Genomic DNA, 22,223 nt, shown 5'->3' with positions numbered 1-22,223 from the left:
TGGGAGTCAGGATAACAGGCAGCGGTCTCCCAGGGAACATATTGTATAGAGTTGCTGGGATTCACCACAACAACCTGTGATAACACAGCTCAAAGCAGACTATGAAGAGTATACAATGGTTTTGCATAAATAAGACTATGAAGCTGATTGTCAAAGGATTCAGGCTCCTAACTTTGATAGTAGGCTCCTAAATTGAAGTTTTTTGAAAATATACTAGTTCTGAATTCCTAAATTTAGGCTTCTAATTTCGGGCCCTAAAAAGTGGGAGATTAGGGAGGCAGAGTTAGAGCAGAGAAACAAAGTTAGGCGCTTAGCACTGATTTTCCACACTAGGCACTTAACTTAGGGTCTGATTTACTAAGTCTTTTCTCCCATTCTGGTCTATGAGAAAAATGCTTAGTAAATGAGACCCTTAGGAGCCTAAATCTAGGCAAATGAAAAACATCCCTAAATTTAGGAGCCTAAGTTTTAGGAGCCTAAATTTATGTGACTTCATAGCTGAAAATAGGCACCTAATTTAGGTGATTACATTTGGAAACTCTGCCTTTTTTTTTAATACTGGCCTATATATTTAGAAGTGCATATGCACTATATGGAAGACCTTAAGAAGCCTTACTGTCAGTTCCCTTTACACAGCTAACTTTTAGAAATGAAATTTAGAATTGCACTGCATTTGGAAGCCTTACTTAAAATACCTAATGCCTTAAACCAGGGCTTCTCGAACCTGTCCTGATGACCCCACCACCATCAATATGTATGAGGCCAATTTTGCACATATCGGGCCTCCAATATATGCAAATTTATCGTATGTATATTTATTGTGGATATCCTGAAAACCCAACTGCCTGTGGAGTCACAGGGATGGGCTTGAGAAGCCCTGCCTTAAACCTTTTGTGAAAATTCTATACAAAACTTTGCTGGTCCTTGCAGGATAAATCAATTGCGTAGCAGAACTGCATAAGGATGGATTTATCAGTTATCAAACATCATCAGGTTAATGTGATAAGAGAAATTAATCAGCAAGCTTCATAGCATGCATGAAGCTGTACTTTCTATTTCTGGACTTTCAACACCTAGCTTCCACTTCCACCGAATACTGGCACCTTGTCGTATTCTTCAAACCCTTGCGTGTGTTTTTCACTTCTTTTCAAGACTTTTCAAGTGATTGATTCAGAGAAACAAGAGAGGCAAAGAATCTGTTTGGAAATTCATTTGGGATCTGATAGCCAGCACTTGGCAGGGATGTCTTCTGATTGCGGCTAAAGTCATTAGAAAGAATAAGCTCCCAGAAGGCTGGTGTGGCATATTCTTTCTTTCAACTCTGTGTTGCACCATTTTACCATGTTATAGGGTACTTCAAATGTGATCTATTTTACAGTACACAAACTATTCAGATACATAAAGCATAGCTCCAATTAATGTTTAGAAACCATTTCAAATTAAAATGTCAATGACTTCATGAATAATTCAACAGCTCTGGAAAACTGCAGCATCACTCCAGCCTGCATTAGAGTAAATATTGCTATTTGCTTTATGATATCAGTTTTTGTTTTGATAGATTTTTATCTTTTGTTTCTTCTGGTAGATTCCTCCTACTCTGTTGGCTTTCCAGGTCAGTTGGAACCTTTTTCCACTAGACTATGTGAGGATAGCTTTCAAAAACTTTGAGTGGCCCCATATACTCGTGTATATGGCCACACAGAGATCTACTACAGTGTTTTATAACCTGCGCATATCAGATAAGCACAGATTACAAAATATGCATATGTCTACCCCTTAACATACACGTATAGGTTTCTTTACACACCACTGTCTGCAATGTATTCAAAGCATGTACTTTTCCTACCTATTTTAAAACGTGTGCGTAATTGAAATCATCAGTTTGCTGAAACCTCCACCAGTTCACCCAATCCTTCAGTTTATGGAGATCCTCCTAGTTCTTCACTCTGAATTCCACACCCCCCCCCTGTTCACCCAGACCTCCCACCCAACCAATAGTAAACAATAGATGAGTCTAATATCAATTGCGTAAGATAATTAGCAAGTGTAATATTATGAGAATAAGTTGACAAATGTATAATGTGTAAGTCTCTTATAATATAGCAACTTGCACACGTAGCTCTTGGCCCCACCCCAGAACACCTTTTTCCATGCATAAATGTGCATATCAGATTGAAATTACGTCCATACTTTTGATTTTTATAAAATAGTGTGTACGCGAGTACAAGCTACTTACACAAGTACTGAATATGCTAATTTTATGCACGTGAATGTTTTGAAAACTCATCCCATGTGTCTTTATTTGTGATTACTCAGGGGGGATTTTATCCCAGTTTTACAACCCCTTCTTTAGCCCAGTCATCACAGACAGTGTCACTGGCCACCCTTCCAGAACATATATAGTATAGCCTGAATCTCGTCTTTGGCTATTATCATGGTGCAAATATTGAGACGCTCTGCCTGCAGGGAGATGTGAACACTTTCTCCATAGCTTCTTCAGGCTTGGCCAGCTCATGTAGCAGAAGCCAGGCTCAGGAACTGAATTCCGTCTCCTGCATTGCAATGCACAGTACTGCCACTCAACTATCAGATCAGTCCAATAGCATCAGTTTTAAGAGTTTGACAATTTGCATTTTCATTTGAATTTGAGATTAATTAAAATTATTTACACTTATCTCATACTATCAATCTCACACTTAGTTCAATGACATTTTTGAAAGATGTGTAGTAACCACCAGCATGCCATGAAGGGTATAGCCCCACTATGTAATGACCTGAGAGTTCAGATACTATATATCTGGAGAAATGGAGCGACATGATGGCTAGGGAGCAGAGTCAGGAGAGTAAAAATACAAAAGCATTTCAAATGGAATGCATGTGACCCATGGATAGGATTGAATGCTAAAATTCAGGGCATACTTCTATCAATGTTTCTCAGCTCCAGTTTTGATGGCACTCAAACAAATTTTCTTTCCAGAATAACCACAGTGAGATATAGCTAAGAACAAAATTAATTTGCATGTACTGGTTATACTGAAAACTAGACATATTTGAGGACCATAAGGACTGAATCTGAAAATCACTAACCTACATGTAACTGACATTAGCATATCCTCTCAGAATCCAAACAGCATTGCCACTTCATGCACCCAGTCTTAAATTGTCTACATATCGTCAAATAAAACTTGGGCTTTTTTCTCCATTAATAACCATCCAGAGACAGTGCTTAAGGAGATTTTGTCATCTCCATTTTTAATGTGGTAATAATGGTACACATCTGCAAATTTTTGTTGTGGAGGTGATTGTTTTCAGGAGCTCAGATGAATAAGCCTGTATATATCTGTAGCAGTAAAGATAACTGGTAAAAGATATGCTTGATGGATTATGTGGGGATGTAGACTCTCACACTGATTTCATATAAACTAACAAGCACACAGCAAGGTTCATCCTGAAGTAAAATGACTCACTTCATGCAATGCCTTTCAAAATGCTCAGGGGTACAGTGATTTGGTTCACTAGATAGAGTGGGGCTTGTTTTCAGACTCCATGTTTGAGAAAGAGGAATAGACTCCACAATGTCAGGGTGCTAATGGATATGCTCTGCATGCTGAAACATTTCACGGCGTAAGTTGTTTTGTTTATGGATAATCCAGCGGGTGACAAACTTCTTGCCTGGTAATTCCATTGTAATAATAATTTAATGTTCGTGTTAGGAGACAGAATTATCTTATGGGACTATAGAAAAGAACAGCTGTCACAGTTTGGAAAATGTTCACATAAAATACAGCATGCTTTGAAATATGAAATTTCTTGATCCATTCGCTAGCAGGTTCCATAGGGTGGGTTCTTTAACCTTTGGACCCCTATATCTCAGGGTTCTGAAAATACAAGGAGGAGTCAATAAATAAGGTGAATTTAAACTTTTGATGCCACACTGAAATTTATTTATTTATTTAAAATCTTTTTTAAATAAACCGTCACAACGGTTTACAATAAGGCACATAAATTAATGTTACTAAATATATCAAATTGTATCCATTAAACAGGTGCCATAAAGGTTCGGTAACATAGTTTTATAATAATTATAATTTGGTAAATGTGATAAATCATGTCCAAAACTATCTGTATCCTTTTTGAATACAAGCATAGCTTAATAATTGAATCTTATCCTTTAGTGGAGAGAGAAAACATAAAAATAAACACACACATATTGATTAAGGAGATGTATGTGGGTGTTCTAGTGTCCGCTCCCTGTACTTTCCTGGATTCTATTCTCCATTCTCTTTGTGATAAGCCTGTTTAAAGAGCCATGTTTTTAAACTTTTTCTAAAGGTTTTGATGTCTCTTTGTAATCTGATTTCTAAAGGCATGGTGTTCCAAAATATGCGTCCTGCTAAGGATAGCGCCCTTTCTCTCACTTGGGTTAGTCTTGCTGTTTTGACTGAAGGAATGGTTAGGAGTGCTTTAGAACATAAGAACATAAGAAATTGCCATGCTGGGTCAGACCATCAATCCCAGCATCCTGTTTCCAACAGAGGCCAAACCAGGCCACAAGAACCTGGCAATTACCCAAACACTAAGAAGATCCTATGCTACTGATGCAATTAATAGCAGTGGCTATTAATTGCATCAGTGATTAATAGCAGTTAATGGACTTCTCCTCCAAGAACTTATCCAAACCTTTTTTAAACCCAGCTACACTAATTGCACTAACCACATCCTCTGGCAACAAATTCCAGAGCTTTATTGTACGTTGAGTGAAAAAGAATTTTCTCCTTTGTTGGCTGATCTCAGGTTTCTGTGAGGGACGTGTACGCAAAGGGCTGTGTTCAGCCATTCTGCTTTTTCGTTATGTATTAATTTATGTATGGTGCATAGAGTTTTGTACTGTATTCTTTGCTCAATGAGTAACCAGTGTAATTCAGCTAGGGTTTCGGTGATGTGGCCTCTCTTACCTTATTTATTGACTCTCCCTGGCAAATAATTTATTTATGTAAAGAAACACTGGGCTAGATTTTAAAAGCCCTGCGCGCGTAAATCCTGCCGGATTTATGCGCGCAGGGCACTCGCACGCCAGTGCGCCTATTTTGCATAGGCTGCCGGCACGCGCAAAGCCCCGGGACGCGTGTAAGTCCCGGGGCTTCGTATAAGGGGCGGGTCCGGGGGCGTGACTGGGGTAGGGGGCGGTCTGGGGCGGGTCCGGGGGCATGGTGACGGTTCGGGGACGGTTCAATTGACATCTGTTTGTACGTCAATTGACGTCTGTTTGTACGTCAATTGTTTCTTGGACGTACAGGTAAAATATGCGAAAATGCTGTTGAAAGAATAACTTTTTGTGTATAGAGTTTGTTTCACTTAAAAAAATGTTAATTGTTGTAGATGAAACCTGCACGGGAATATTACATTAATGAACATGCTGAAGATGTATAAGCAGCAGAAAATTCTTTAAAGTTCTCCTGAAGAAGCCTGTGAAAAGGCGAAATATGTTGAGAGGATGAAGAGGAATTGAAAGATTCCTCTTCATCCTCTCTCAGATATTTCTCAGATATTCTCTCGTTTTGAGAATAAGAGAATATCTGAGAAATAGAATTTTTCTCTGCTTGTGAACAGAATTATTTTGAAGATCTGTATTGTAATGAGAATCTCTATTTACATGTAAAAAAATTCATTCTGAGAATAAGAGCAAAATTTGAGCAATTTTAATGTTTGGGAGGTATTATGGAGAATATGTGTGTGTAAGTAGGTTTGAATGGTGTGTGATTATGGATTGGGATTTTTAGTTGGGTATTCCTTGGGGTAATGTTGTGAAATTTTGAATGTAAAGTCCTTTGGAAATTTCTCTCTTTGATATTAATAAAGATTGTAACATTATATATGTCACTATATGTTGATTGGTATTCTTACCTAGCTCAGAGCAAAGACTGAAATTTGCCTGCAGTTGTAAAAGTGGCTGAGCAGGACTGGCTAATTCTATTTTATAATTTCCTTTGGTTACACTGAGGAATTAGACAAACGTAGAAGAGCTTGTTAAAATTATCCAAATTCTGTAAAAGCTTTGAATTCAAATTTTAATTTCTGTGAACATTCCAAGAGAAAGGGAACATACAATTTTACAAAACAGCTTGAAACATCCATATCATGTTCAATATCCTCTCTGGTGCAACAGCAAAGATATGTGACCCATCCCACACAGCAGACAAGTTCTTTGCTGAGTCAATTTGTATAAATTTGCTGCTGCATCAGAGTTGGAAAGATGCAAGTCGTTCACATTTTACCAACCCCCTAGTGTGTCCTTTTAAAATGTTGTGTATAGGGGGTGTCATTTTCTGCCTCTAGGAAAATGTCTCTGCCCCTTACAAGTGTAGCAAGCTACTATAAACCAGGTTCCTGCCCCCACAAGCTTATCATGTATTGAAGACTTTCAACGTGGACCAAGCTGTATCTGATTCTGAGTGATGTGTTTTGGACCTGTCAAAAAGGGGTTTTCAGTCCTGCAGAGACTGTAAGTCACTATAGCCAAGGCAAAGAAATATAAAAATACATCAAAAACCCCTGTGTGCTCTCCTGTGAATGACAAATGTTCTGCAAGAACCAGCATCCAGCACTCACAGTATTAGCAAGTTGGGAAAAGGGCTATACTGTTTAGCCTGCTCAGAGAACAGCACCACATAGCATTGCTCCTATCCGTGAGGTGAAAGCCAAAGGCTCTCAGGAACGAGTCCGATCTCTGGAGGCTAGAGTAGCAGACTTGGAGGAGCTGAGGGAGACAGAGAGGTACATTGATGAGACCTTCAGGGACATAGTAGCCAAGTCCATAATCTAGTCTGGCAGCCCCAGTGCTGCCTTGGATCAGAAAGGTCTCCCAGTAGGAGAACATCACGCTGGTGTAGCAGGAAGTGATCCTGTAGCAAGGACCTGCTCTCCAGGTGATGTATTGTCCTCTCACACTGAGGACAAGTCTCCCAGGGCTACAGCCTAGGAGGGAAGGGTTAGGCCGGCCATCATAGTTGGTGATTTGTAGGGATGTGCACCAGGGACGGATTCGTCCCATTCGGTATTCATATTTGTGGGGAGCCAAATCCGTTGTATCCATTCTCGGGGGACCCCGATCCGTTCATTAGTTATGTATGTATTCGTTTCCCAAAAAACCCCCATCCCAACCCTTTAAATTTAATTAACTACAACCCCCCACCCTCCTGACCCCTCCAAGACTTACCAAAAGTCCCTGGTGGTCCAGCGGGGGTCCTGGCGCGATCTCCTGCACTCGGGCTGTCGGCTGCCGGTATTCAAAATGGCGCCGATAGCCTTGCCCTCACTATGTTACAGGGGCTACCGGTGCCATTGGTCGGCCCCTGTCACGATAGGAGCAATGGACGGCCAGCGCTATCTTGTGCTCCTACCATGTGACAGGGGCCGACCAATGGCACCGGTAGCCCCTGTGACATAGTAAGGACAAAGGCTATCGGCGCCATTTTGAGTACTGGCATCCGACGGCCGGAGTGGAGGAGGTTGCTCCTGGACCCCCGCTGGACTTTTGACAAGTCTTGTGAGGGGTCAGGAGGCCCCCCCAAGCTGGCCAAAAGTCTCTGGGGGTCCAACGGGGGTCCCGGAGTGATCTCCTGCCCTCGGGCCATCGGTGCAAGTAATCAAAATGGCGCCGATAGCCTTTGCCCATACTATGTCACAGGGGCTACCGGTGCCATTGGTCAGCCCCGTCACATGGTAGGAGCACAAGATGGCACCGATGGCCATGTGACAGGGGCTGACCAATGGCACCGGTAGCCCCTGTCACATAGTAGGTCAAAGGTTATCTGCGCCATGATGAAACCGGCACCAAGGGTGTGAGAGTGCAGGGGATGGCTCTCGGACCCCCTGCTGGACCACCAGAGAGTTTGGTAAGTCTTGGGGGGTCAGGAGGGTGGGGGGTTTGTTTAAACTGATTTATTTAGGCAGCCAAATAATTCGGCGAAGATTCATGTATTCGTGGGGAATCGTGATACGTTTCACTTCCCCACGAATACAATGAAAATGGCAACATCTGTTGCAGATTGCCAATATATAGGGACCGAATGCACACCCTTAATGACTGTATGCAAATGCCAGAAGTCTAAGAAGTAAGATGGGAGAGTTAGAGTGTATAGCAGCAAATGATGAGATTGACATAATTGGCATCACAGAGACTTGGTGGAAGGAGGATAACCAACGGGACAGTGCTATATCAGGGTACAAATTATATCACAATGATAGGGAGGATCAACTTGGTGGGGGTGTGGCACTTTATGTCCAGGAGGGTATAGAGTCTAACAGAATAAAGATCATACAAGAGACTAAATGCTCAGTAGAATCTATATGGGTAGAAATCCCATGTGTGTTGGGTAAGAGTATAGTAATAGGAATATACTACCGTCCACCTGGACAAAATGGTCAGACAGATGATGAAATGCTAAGAGAAATCAGGGAAGCAAACCAATTTGGCAGTGCAAAAATAATGGGAGATTTCAATTACCCCAATATTGACTGGGTAAATGTAACATCAGGACTTGCTAGAGACATAAACTTCCTGGATGTAATAAACGACTGCTTCATGAAGCAATTGGTTCAGGAACCAACAAGAGAGGGAGCTATTTTAGATTTAATTCTTAGTGGAATGTAGGATTTGGTGAGAGAGGTAACAGTGGTGGGGACACTTGGCAACAGTGATCATTACATGATCAAATTTAAACTAATAACTGGAAGGGGGACAATAAGTAAATCTGCAGCTCTAACACTAAACTTTCAAAAGGGAAACTTTGATAAAATGAGGAAAATAGTTAGAAAAAAACTGAAAGGTGCAGCTGTAAAGGTTAAAAGTGTTCAACAGGCTTGAACATTGTTTAAAAATACAATCCTAGAGGTGCAGTCCATATGTATTCCACATATTAAGAAAGGTGGAAAGAAGGCAAAACGATTACCGTCATGGTTAAATGGTGAGGTGAAAGAGGCTAGTGGATAATACTTTAAAACCGTCAGCTCAGTGTGCTGCAGCAGTCAAAAAAGCAAACAGAATGTTAAGAATTATTAGGAAGGGAATGGTTAATAAATCGGAAAATGTCATAATGCCTCTATAACGCTCCATGGTGAGACCGCACCTTGATACTGTGTACAATTCTGGTCGCCGCATCTCAAAAAAGATATAGTTGTGATGGAGAAGGTACAGAGAAGGGCAACCAAAATGATAAAGGGGATGGAACAGCTCTCCTATGAGGAAAGGCTGAAGAGGTTAGGGCTGTTCAGCTTGGAGAAGAGACGGCTGAGGGGAGATATGATAGAGGTCTTTAAGATCATGAGAGGTCTTGAACGAGTAGATGTGACTCGGTTTTTTACACTTTCGAATAATAGAAGGACTAGGGGGCATTCCATGACATTCTCAGGATGACTGCTATTAATTGCATCAGTAGCATGGGATCTTCCTAGTGTTTGGGTAATTGCCAGGTTCTTGTGGCCTGGTTTGGCCTCTGTTGGAAACAGAATGCTGGGCTTGGTGGACCCTTGGTCTGACCAGCATGGCAATTTCTTATGATCTTATGACAGGCAAGGGGGCATGGGTGGCAAGAGCAAGAAGCCCAAGGGAACTCAATGCTGAAGCACTGAGGCATGGGAGAGGCAGAAATAAGTAGGGCAGAAATCTGAGTGTGGTGCAGGAAGGCGAGAAGGGCTTGGCAAGCCAAGGTCAAGAGCGCATGGAGGTCCTCTGGTGGCATGAAGGCTGTAGGACAGGCAGAGGCCAGGGATCAAGGACGTGTTAGTAGTTGGGAGCTGGACTCACTGGGGTCCTGTTGTGATAGTCGGTTCCCGACGCCCTCTCTCCGCCCTCCTTACCTCTTTGGCGCCTCCGTCTGCGGGAAGATTGGCTGCCGTGGCGTTCTTCTGCCGAAGTCCTCCGGCGTCCCCGGACCGGCTAGATGCTGTAAACCGCCATGTTTCCTGGAGGCCTAGGGGCGCACGCGCGGCGCCGCCCCGATTGAAGTACCAGCGATGGCGCGAACCTCGGGGGGTGTCCCCTGAAGATGACATCACCCGCGACGGATATATAAGGTCTTGGAATTTGCTAACAGATCGAGTAAGCAAGGGTTGGTTTTCTCTACCTAAGCTACTCTGCCTCCTCGGACTTACTAGGGGTACCCGCTTCTCGGGGGGCCTCGCTCTCTCTTTTGTTTTTCAGGTGACAGTCTGGAACTGGTACTCACTCCTCGAGGGCCCCAGACTTACTCGATACTCTCTTCTGCCTGGAAGTCATTACTGCCAACTACTTCAGAGAGTTACATCTCTCTCTCAGAGCTTTCCCTGGACCCAGGTACTCGCTCCTCGAGGGCCTATACTTTCCAGCTCCTGGGCTTCATTGAGACATTGTGTGAGTGTTACCATCTGGTTCAGTTTCTCTACAGCTCAGCCTCCAGGGATCGCTGTTCCAGTATCTGAGGGACTGCAGCCCAGCCGGGCATTCCAGCTCCCTACTGCCACCTCTGGTGGTTCAGTATACTGTCTAATAAAAGAACTAGTTTGTGTCTGTCTCCATACTCTGAGCCTGACTGGTGGTCCCTCTCGGGATCTTCCCCCCCCCTCCCTCCCCGGGGGGCATAGTCATCTGCCACCGGTCCAAGGATCCACCCACATCTCTCCTAAATAACAACAGATTGCTAACTCCTTGCAACAGGTCAATAACAGGTCCTCTGGTAGAGGGGAGGCACAGCGGCTGGAGCCATAACACGTATCAAAAGCTTTGCTGAAATCCAAGTAGATCACATTGAGTGCTCTTCCTTGATCCAATTTTTTTGTCACCCAATCAAAAAAATCTAAGATTGGTCTGACAGGACCTTCCCCTAGTGAATCCATGCTGCTTTGGGCCCAGCAAGCCACCTGATTGTAGATAGCTCACTATCCTTTCCTTCAGCAAAGTCTCCAATAATTTTCTCACCTTGAGCTAAGTCTAACCGGCCTGTACTTTCCAGCCTCCTCTTTTTTTTTACCATCCTTATGAAGAGGAACCTCAATTACATGTCTCCAATCTCACAGCAACACTCCCATTTCCAGGGATCTATTGAACAGGTCTTTCAGCGGACCTACCAGTATATTTCTGAGCTCCTTCGGTATTCTGCTTCATGGCCTTGTCTACTTTCAGTTTACTTAGCTCGTCCCATACATTCTGATCTGTAAACGGAGTTTTGTCTATCCCATCCCCATCTGCTGTTTTGTCAACCAGCAATGGTCCTTCTCCATGGTATTATTTAGTGAAGACCAAACGGAAGTATTTGTTTAATATTTCTGCCATTTCTTCATCTCTCTATACACAGTGCTCTTTCTCACCTTTCAAATTCACTATACTACTTTGAGCCTTCCTTCATTCTCTGATATATAGGAAAAATGTTTTGGCACCTTGCTTTACCTCTTTGGCAATCCTTTTTTCCACTTGATCTTTCACTTTCCTGATTTCTTCCTTTGCCTCCCTCACCTTAATCAGATATTCTTTCCTGTATTCCTCTTTTTGGGATCCTTTATACTTCCTGAAAGCTGTTCTTTTTGCCTTTATTTTTTCAGCCACCTCCTTTGAGAACCAGATCGGTTTCTTTTTCTTCTTACCTGTGTTTACTTTTCTAACATATAGATTTCTTGCTTTTGTAATAGCTTCTTTCAATTTGTTCCACTTTGCCCATTTTCTCCTAGTTTCCAGTTCTTTTTTCAGGTACATCCCCATTTGACAGTGTCCGTAGTTGTGCAATTCAAAACTCGGGTCTTCATGCAACTTCTCTGTATCCTGTTTGTGATATCAAACCATACCATCTGATGATCAGTGGTGCTCAGGTGGGCACCTACCCGGACATTAGAGATGTTATCCCTATTAGTGAGCACTCGGTCGAGTATCACACCCTCCCTCGTGCTTTCCATTACCATTTGTTTGAGCAGAGTGCTTTGAAGGACGTCCACTATCTCTCTACTTCTTGTAGATTCCGCAGAAGGGATACTGCAATCCACATCCGGCAGATTAAATTCTCCAACGAGCAGCACTTCTTTCTCACCTTTTGGATGTTTTCTATCAAATCTGTCCATTTCTCCTGTTTTGAGATGGAGTCCTGTAGATCACACCAGTAAAAACGGAAGCAACATATTCTTTTCTAAGGATGGTCCATAATGCTGCTTCTTTACCCCACATCCCTTGCAATTCAGTTACTTGGATATTGTTTTTGACATAAAGAGCTGCTCCTTCTGTCCTCTCAGTCCTACCTTTATAGCCTGGGATGGCTGTATCTCAGTCATGAGACTCAGTGAATCATGTCTAACCCTAACCCTAACAATGACCAAGTCCGCCTGCGGCCTGCAGGGCTGGGATTTTATTGCCCAGACTGAGCATTTGTGCTCATAACTTTCCAACTTTTCTCCCTTGGTTTGCTGCTTTCCTAGTCACCTTTTCTGATTTTTTTAACTAATTGATTTTCTTACTTTCTCTTCCCACTTCCTGTATTACTTGAGGGTGACCTGTCAATTTCACTGGCCCCCTCCTGCCACCCCCGCTCTCTAGCTTAAATGCCTGATAAATGTATGATCTGAATTTCTCACTTAACATCCTCTTTCCTGTCACAGACAAATGTAGGCCATCCTCTCTTTTGATTTCTAGCTCTACTTAGATTTTAGTATTTCCTTGGTTCAATACCCCTTGCTGTGCAACTGATTACACACTGAATTCTGGTCAGTACAACATTGTATTTCTCTTAAAAACACACAGGGAATTTAGAATAATAACCTGCCAAGATAATACCACCTAGACAAATGTAAGAATCCATTTAATAAGAACTGGTCTCATGAGATGCACTGAGAAGTATTCTAGCAAGCCTGGAACACATTGCCTATAGGACCAGTTTCCATTAGGCGAAAAGAAGCAAATATTAGTTTTAAAGCAGCAATATTAGGTAGAGCCTTCAAAATAACACCTTGCCTATTACTTGATGCATTTCCATTTATTAAATCTTCTTCCATCTCTTGTAAAGGCTATATTTGCTTTGTAAGGGCTTATGATTTTACATGAAGGCACAAACCTCCTGATCAGTGAAGATCTCAATGAAGTTCTGGAATGAGAAAGATCCTGACTGAAGAATCAGTTCTCCTGTGTTTTCAAAGCACTGGCCGGTCAGTACTAGGAGCTTGTGTCTTGCAGCATCTGTAATCATCAGGCGTACCTAGAATAAAAAAAACCATAAATGATAAATGGAAACCACAATTAAGATTCAACCTTCTCTTAATGAGGGCAAGATTGCAACACGACACATATCAGTTTGTCCAAGACAGATATCAGTTTGCCGAAACAAAATACATTCTGTAACTTAATAGAATGCACTTTGCTCATCTCAAAGAAAATCAGAAAATACTTCAGATGACTACAGGCTAATAGTTTATTGTAGAATACAGTGGTGTAAATTGAATAATAGTTCTTGATCTCATATCATCACTTTAACGAAGAAACTAATATACTGAATTGCAAAATGTTTTTGCAAAAGAGTTTTTGGCATGAAAAATTTCAAAAAACACCCAAGTATATGCAAAAAAATGAAATTGTGATCATTTTGTGTGAAAATTTTCACAAAACCCCTTTTGTGAAAAAATTCGGCAAATGTGTGCTTTGCATCATTAAACGTTCACTTGTAGTCCACTACCCACAAAGGTTTACTTACAAATGCCCAGTATTCAGATGCTGTGATGTAAAAACATGCAAAGCAGCTCACTGCCTGGGAATTGTGTAAAAATGAGCATGTGAAAAAGGCTTTGCGGGCCCATTTTTGCAAAATAAAAAAAACAGAAACAAAAAAACCCCTTCAGCTCAGTGAGATGAGGTTATTGGGAACCGGCCATTCACATGAACCACCAGAGGGATTTGAAGGGCCCTTGCAGCCTATGGGAAGTGCCCTTTCTGTTCCCCCAGGTGCGTGGGATATTACCTGGTGGTCTAAGGTCCCCATCACACCATAACCCCAAGCTCTTTGTGGGTCCTAACCTCTTTTAGAAGCCCTGTTTCCTTGTCCCCCAAAATCAATCAAAATCCCAATTTTGGTTTGCTTCCCCCTCTCCTCTCCATACCCTCAAAAGCTTTACCCAAATAAAGGGGTTGTCTTCTGGGTCCTAGAGCAACCCCCCCACTCGCTTCTGCCCCTTTGCCACCCTGTTCCAAAATGGAACCGGATAGCCTCAGGAGCTCCTTTAACACGTGCAAAGATGCTCTTGCGTTAAAAGCTTATTAATTGAAGCAAGTTAACTTTCTCATCATCTATATGATAGGGTTCCCACTTTCTGACAGTTCCCTGCTTAAGTGTGATAGAATAAGCCCCTTGCTGCGCAGTCTGGGTCTTGCCGCGGAACTGTAGGACACAGGCCAAGCAATTTCCTGCCACCTTCGCCTCCTGCAACTTTGTCCTCTCTCACTGATACTGCTGACCAGATTCCACTGCCACCCGTCTGGCAGCCAACTCATCATTTCTGGTGCAAGCAAAGCCGTTGTGAACTTGTGGTAAAAAGTGAAAACTCAGTTACTTACTAGCACTGCACTGCTCACACACAAAACATAGCTGAGCACTGCCAGCACGATCATGGAGGGAGAGGGGAGAAAGAGAATGGGGGTTTGAATGAGCAGAAAGACCACGAATCTGAGGAACAGAGGAGGAAAGGGACTGGAGGGAAAAGAGGGAAGGAGAGAAAAGAATGGATGGCAAAGACAGAATGGATGGGAGGAAGGGAGGCTGTAGGGAAAAGAATCGATGGCAAACAGGGAGAGAGATGAAAGAGCAGATGCAGAGGAGGAAGACATTGGCAGGAGGGAGGAGAGTGGGCGGGAAGAATAGAATATGGGAGGGAGGGAGTGAAGAAAGTGAATGAGATGGAGGTATGAGGAAGAGTGTTGGGAGGGAGAGAGAAAAGCAGTGGAAGGGAAAGAGAGACTGGGAAGGATGTGAGAAACAAAAAGGCACATTTGGGAAGCGAGGAAGATTCTAGTAATGAGAGAATAAAAAGAGGAAAATTAATAAAAATGAGGAAGAACAAAATTATAGGATGCAAATAAAAAAAAACCCTATAAATGAAACACAAAGCTTGAAAAATATTTCATTTTTACAACTAAAACATTTCATTAAAACCTTTCCAATACACAAATTGATTTAGTGTTTATTAGGTAACGTTAAATCATATAGAAAAATGGCACAGAACTGTTGCCGAATTTTCTAATGCTTGCCGAAGAATTAAGCTATCAGCATGTTCTAGGAGTTTTATAGATAGGTAACATGAATCCCTTCTCTATATAGTGTCTGGAAATGAAAAGGTGAATATTCAGTAGGCTGTAAACAGGAAGGTCAGTCACATAAGTTATCTGAATGTTCAGCAGGACTTACGGTTATGGATAAAGTTATGCGCACTTTGCCTGCTTAACTTTAGGACAACTATTTTTCTATGCAGACTTACGCACATAACTTTATTTGGCCAGCGCTGAATATCAGCGCTGAGTGTATAAAGTTTAACCATGCCCCAGGGATGTCACCAATCTGCCTCTTTTTTCCTGATAAATTTTAAGAACACAACGCTCAGTAGGGGAAATATTCAACCCTTGGCTTTTGTGCAGATAACTCCAAAAGTTAGCCAGTCTTCGCATCTCGACCTCAAAGTGAACCATGCAAATGATAAGTGGCAGAAATAGAACTTTAATGCAGGTCCCCTGGAACCTGGCTCAATGTTCTACCCCTAAGGCAGGGTGATCAACTCTGGTCCTCAAGGGCCACACAGAGGCCTGGTTTTAGGATCCACAATGAATCTGAATGAGATAGTTTTGCATATAGTGGAAGCAATTTATGCAACTCTATCTCATACATATTCATTGTGGATATCCTGAGAACCTGGCCTGTTTGTGGCTCTCGAGGACTGGAGTTGGCTTCCCCAGCACTAGGGCACTCCCTTCCCATGAAGCTATCATTTCTGTCTTGGCTGATAATGACTTTTACACAAAGCCAACGAAGCAGCGGCATGCCAGTTTCTAAGTCTCAGCCCTGCATGTACTGTAGTGCAAGAAATGGTAGGATCTCCAAAGAAATCTCCCCAACCCGGTTAACCGTGCTCTACATCCATGGCATGCAGACTGTTTCAGCAGTCAAATATTTCACATTAGCATTCTCTGTGCCAGGCAGAATTTATCACTGCTTGCATGATCAGGCCATGTTCCTGCTCCTCAGTCTATTCCAAGCAGCAAATCTCACTTGGCATGTCCTTTTTAGCTTTTCATTTTTCTTGTATTATTTATTATGCAGATTTCAGTTTTGATTATGTATTGCATATTGTTGTAAACTAGAAAGGCTTAAGAGCACACATCACTCCAATTCTGTGCAATTTGCATTGACTTCCAATAAAACAGCAAATTAAATATAAGGTTACCATGCTAGTATATAAAATGCTAAGTGAGGAGTGGTTTCCTTGGATGAACTGAATACTGCGCATTCATAATCTAACACACATACTCATCGAGGTGTGCTGGATTTCGGTGATCAGGTTACCCCTTTGGAACTCTTTGCCCAAAAGACTCAGTTTGGTTACTTGTAGTAAGACATTTCGGAAAATGCTGAAGACTTTTTTTTTGTTTTTATTTCAACGAGCAATTGCAAAGACAGGTCTGGCTTCTTAATATAAATTGAGTTTATTCAGGTTAATGGTTACGGCTGATAATGTCTCTGAATCTATGCTGCTGTCATTTTTACATTTTCATTTATGCTGTATCTTTTACTTTTTTTTATGAATGTTTTATTTCTGTATGCCGCTTTGAGCTGTGGACTTTAGCAGGGTATAAATCTTACAAATCATAAATAAAGGCAGTGCATACTGTAATCTTCAGATTAGATTTAGATTACACAAAAGGAAATTGCCTTGGGCTGCAGACCTCAGAAACTCCCTCTAATTAAAAGCAGACCTTATTCTAGATTCTCAGTAATAGTGCTGGACATTACATCTGCAACAATATCCCTCGATGAGTCAGGCTCCTTCGTTGCTTTTTTTGTCAAGGAAAACACTGGTAAGTGCCATCGGTTGTCTGACGCTGGCCCCCTCAAACTTCGTCCATTGCATTAAATTCATGAAAGAACCGGCAGCCCTTTCTCGCTTTGGCAGCAGATGTTCCCAGGAGTCTGCCAGTTTACATTGAAAACATCCTTTTTTTTTATTGTAGTATTAAATTACTTCCCGACTGTCAAGTCACCCATATGAGACCACCATCACATTTTGCCCCAGCCTCATTTGCTAATTGATGGCTGAAGAGCTTCTCTGAAGCTAAAGAGCCCCAACAGAGAGAGATATAAATCAATATTTGCAGCTTTCATTACATTATGCCCTCCTATGAGGCACTCTGGGCCCATAAGTTAGTTACAGGAAGGGTAAATTACAAAGGCCTTTCCAGGGGTAAAAGAATGCCCTGCCTGCAGAAATTATTTGTCATAAAATAATGGCCTGCTTGGTACTCGGGTAAACTTGCATGTGGATGTCCTGTAGGCAGGCAAGTTTATCTGGACTGAGTAGAGGTGTTCCCGAGAGTGGAATTGGGGAAGAAGTTAGGATTTTTAGAAGTATATGCATACGTTTCCTCAAAAATTTCCCATGCACAAATTAGTAATTTTGGTGGGATAATTTTGAAAGAGAACAGATGCGTGTAATTTGTTTTGAAACTGGTGTAACTTATGCCGATATTTGCTGACTTTCTTATCAAGCTGTTACAAAATTACCCCCCAAAACTGCCTGCAACTTAGAAAGAAGTAAATGGAATGGAGAGCTTGAGTAATTAAAAAATAATTTGCATTGAAAGTGGGATCTATGCTTTCTTGGGTTTTATTCATTTAGGAAACAAAATATCCCAACACAAAAAGGATATGTAATGATGAATATTAGTATGGTCCCTCCTGCCCTCCAAAGTAACACATTACAAAGTGACAAATACAATTAGCCACACACTGAGCTGGGTGAAGTGAGCCTGGGTGTTCTGTCCCCAGCAGAGGGTACATGTTTGTATCTGTACATATTGTAGTTTATCTGTGTTTAGTGCAGTCCTCCCTTCTGAGGATTCTTGATGTTGAAACACCTTTTTGTAATCCATGATAAAAGTCTGTGAGCCTTTGCCTTTAAGAGGAGCCTTTGCCCTTAAGAGAAGCTCCCTCCCCCCTCCACTTTTTCTCACTATCAGAAGAGCTTGAATGCCCCTCAATCTAACTTGAGTCTTCCTAGGTGCCTTATAGGCTCAAGGGACTGCCCTTCATGCTCCCTCTGTGTCACATGGTTCTTAGGCTCGCTGCCATTGGACCTTGCCCCCCTGCCCCCAGCTTGTGGAAGCATTTCCTCTAGCAGCTCTCGACGAGAGCTCAGTCTTGCCCATGCTTTCTTCTGAGCCAGCAGCGCTCTGTAAAACCCTGTGAAACGATCGGGTTTTTACCTTTTCTTTTACTGCCTTCTTCTGAAGACTAAATCAGCCTCATATCCCTCATGCTTCCTACCTCTACCATAAACCAACTCCTGCAACATAAAAGACTCCCTTCTCTCTCCTGCTACCCTGTCTCCAGTTACCAAAGATCTTTGCCTTGGCGCTTACGTTTGAGATGCAACAATTGTAAGTAGAATTTACCTGTACAATAAATAATTTCAAACTTAAAGAATCTTTGTCTTGAGGACTGATTGAAGAAAAGTTTAGCTGCCTGGATGGCAAGTTCGGATGTCTGCCTGATCCAGAACACTGGGTATGTGTAGTTAATAGGGATGTGCATTTTTTAAAAACAAATTTGCAAAATGCAGCAAATAAGGGGCAATTTGTTTCATTTGAAGGCCATGAAATAAATTGAGGGTCCCCTTAAATTAAATAAATCTTATTTGTTTAATTAGTTTAAAATGGCCGGTTATGTCTAGGCCTAGGACCGAGGCTGGGGTCTCACTAGGGTATTGGCTAAGGCCCAAAGCAGATGCCACAGCCTACACCCAAACAAGATGTCAGCACCTTGGCCTAGGCCCTAAGCCAGGGTCTCACCTAGGGTATAGGTCGATGCCCAAAGCTAGGTCCTGATGCCTGAGCCTTGGCCGAGACCTGAGAAAAGGCCCAGAACTCCCCGAAAAATTACTTACCTGATCTGTCAGGTATCCAAATCACAGCTCAGCTGGGTCCTGACGCCTGGGCCTAGGCCAAGGCCAGGGCCCAGGCCCAATGCTACAGCCCAGTCCGGAGGCCAGGTCCTAATGCTGGGACATCAGCCTAGGCCAGGTCCCAGGCCCAGGCTCGACTCTGTAGCCTGGAGGCCAGGTCCCAATGCTGGGACCTTGGCTGAGAACCAGGCTCGATGTTGGAGCCTGGTTCAGAGGCCAGGTCCCGATGCCTGGGCCTCAGCCTATGATCAGGCCCTGACCTGGAGCTCAGGTCTCAAAGGTCCTCTGCTTAGGTTTTTCTCTCTTTTTGCTTCTAATGACACTATCCACTGGGGTTGTGCTGGAATAAATTAACTCCAGCACAACTTCCTCAGCAGAGGGTGCCATTTTGCTGTATGGCAGTTTTTTACTCCTGTGCAACCCCAGTGGATGGTGACATTAGAAGAAAGAAGGGAGAAGACTTAAGAACAGAACCTTTGAGGCCTGGGCTTTGGGCCTGGGCCTGACCCTAGGCTGAAGCCCAAGCACCAGGACCTGGCTTCCAGAATAGGCCCTGGTGTCAGGTCTGGGTCAGAGCCAAGGCCCTGGTGTCGGGACCCTGCCTCCGAGCTGGGCTGCAGCATCAGGCTTGGGCTTGGGCCCTGACCTAGGCTAGGGCCAGGATTCAAGACACGGGCCTGGGTCCAGGTCAAGGCCCTGGTGTCGGGACCCTGCCTCCGAGCTGGGCTGCAGCATCAGGCTTGGACTTGGGCCCTGACCTAGGCTAGGGCCAGGATTCAAGACACGGGCCTGGGTCCAGGTCAAGGCCCTGGCGTCGGGACCTGGCCTCTGGGCCAGGCTGCAGCATTGGGTCTGGACCCAGGCACTCGCCCAGGCCGAGACCCAGGCATTGGGTCCAACATCCAGGTCAGGCCCCAGCTTTAATGTTTGATTTGTTTTTTAAACGAAAGAAACAAATCAAACATTAAACAAATCGAAATTCATGGTGAAAAAAACCTCCCGAAAGCCAACCAAAAACTAAACATATCTCTAGTAGTTAATCATGCACACGTCCAGTATCAATATAGCAGGTGGCAAAATTGTTTAGATTACTTACCTGGTAATCTTCTTTTCCTTAGTGTAGACAGATGGACTCAGCATTCGTACTGAGTCCATCTGGCTACACGCCAGGAAAGTGTAGTTATTGGGCGCGAAATAGGCAGCGAAAAGGCCCTTACCTTTTCGCTGTCCGCGGCGTTTGTACCTGAGGCAATGGAGGGTAAAGTGACTTGCCCAAAGTCACAAGAAGTGACAGTGGGACTCAAATGTTGGTCTCCTGGCTTGTAGCCCACTGCTCTAACCACTAGGCTACTCCTCCACTTCAAGATTCTTACTGTAGAATGTTCTTTTTCTTGATCTTATCTCTTTATGCTTTTGTAATATAATATAAATATAGGAAGTAATTTTCAAAGGCGTTATGCATGTAACTGTAACACACTGAGTCTGATTTTCAAAAGCATTTACATGGTTAAAACTCGGTTTTACACATGAAAATGCACTTTACTTGTATAAGTGGGCTTTTGAAAATTGCTACAATATATGCCATTGAATTTTCCTCAGGATTTACTCACATACGTGCACTTTAAAGGGTGAATTTTAAAAGAATTGCTAATGTTAAAAGGCCCATATATGCAAGTACATAGGTCAAGCGCGAGGAACTCTTATTTTAAAACCGGCAAATTACGAGTGTATATGCTTGTGTGCACGCAACAGAATGAGCGAAAAAAGGGGCGGATTTGGAGCAGGGCAGGGGAGTTCCAGGGAGGGGCCAACATTTATGCACATAAATCCCGATTTTAAAACCAGTGAACACAATGCACAGTGCGCATATTTACTTCTGCTCTTTTTCAGACGCAAGTCAGAATAAAACTCTTTATAGCCAAAAACTGACTGGGTGAGGGGTCTGGGTAAACCCGGGAGAGTGCAGGTTGAAGAGTCAAAGGGTGGCGATTTGTACCATATTCTCTCTACCTAACTGCAATCAAGGTAGGTAGAGGGTAAAGGGTACAAATCTACTCTTTTTTTTTTACCTTTCATACCTCCAAATCACATTAAATCTTCACTGATGGTAAACTGTCCCCAAAGAATCCACTCCACCCCCTAAAACCTCATTCCTAGTTACTAGTGGCCCCTCTTACAGTGGTATAAATAGTTAACTTTTTTTTGTGAACCTCTACAGAGTCTCACTCTCTCTCTCTCTCTGGAAAAGAATCCTAATCACGCCCCTTTTTTATTGCAGGTACTATTTTTGCTATATTTATAGCAAAATGATGAATCTAGGCCTTTATTTGTTGATTCGGATTCCTTTATTTGTGATTCTGATTCTTTTTGTCACTATTCTCCACACATTGAAGTGTCATATTCTAGTAACTTTACTGATTTGGGAGAAATCAGATTTTTTTTTTTTAATTTTAAAATTACAATAAAAAAAATGAAGATTGAAAATTAGCACAACATATTTCCTTAGAAATAACAGAAAAAAGAAAAGAAAGAAAACAGTTCACATATAAATTCAATTCCATTCCACAAAATGAAGTGAATCAAGTCACAATAATTAAGCAGTCACAAAATTATACTAATCTAATTAGCTCAAAGAAATAAAAATCACCAAGCACAATTATACATTTACCCCAAATAAAGCCCACACTGGGCAATTTCCTCTATTTTTAAGAAATTAAATCACTATCTAAGAAAGCTGGATTCTTTGCCTAGTGTGACATCTTTAGTTGGACAAACAGAAGAATTGTCTATCTGTTCTTTGAAGGCATTTCAGGCATCCATCACACTTTCTATGAAAAATATATTTCCTTACATTATTGCTGAAGCTTCATATTACGACCCCTAATTCCACAACTTCTTTTCCTTTGAAAATTATTTACTTCTTGTGCGTTATTAATGACTTTAACATATTTAAATATTTCTATAATATTCCACCTTCTCTCTCTCCTCTAGGGAATACATTAGGTTCTGAAATCTTCTCTCCTGGTGCCGAGCCTGTTTACCTCTCTCTGTATTGT

General features: G+C 42.4%; 1 protein-coding gene across 3 annotated transcripts in view; it reads right to left on the bottom strand.

The window, feature by feature from the left end:
- MAP1B (microtubule associated protein 1B) overlaps window positions 1-22,223 on the bottom strand; it is a 361,790-nt gene that overhangs the window by 71,445 nt on the left and 268,122 nt on the right. For all 3 annotated transcript variants that reach the window (XM_029574634.1, XM_029574615.1, XM_029574624.1), the window contains exon 4: window positions 13,068-13,208. In XM_029574634.1, the coding sequence (XP_029430494.1) occupies window positions 13,068-13,199 (132 nt within the window). In that variant the 5' untranslated portion in view covers window positions 13,200-13,208. The remainder of the gene's footprint in view (window positions 1-13,067; window positions 13,209-22,223) is intronic.

The sequence above is a fragment of the Rhinatrema bivittatum genome, chromosome 1, assembly GCF_901001135.1.
Source record: "Rhinatrema bivittatum chromosome 1, aRhiBiv1.1, whole genome shotgun sequence".
Taxonomy (NCBI): domain Eukaryota; kingdom Metazoa; phylum Chordata; class Amphibia; order Gymnophiona; family Rhinatrematidae; genus Rhinatrema; species Rhinatrema bivittatum.
This window is presented reverse-complemented; position numbering and strand designations above follow the sequence as displayed.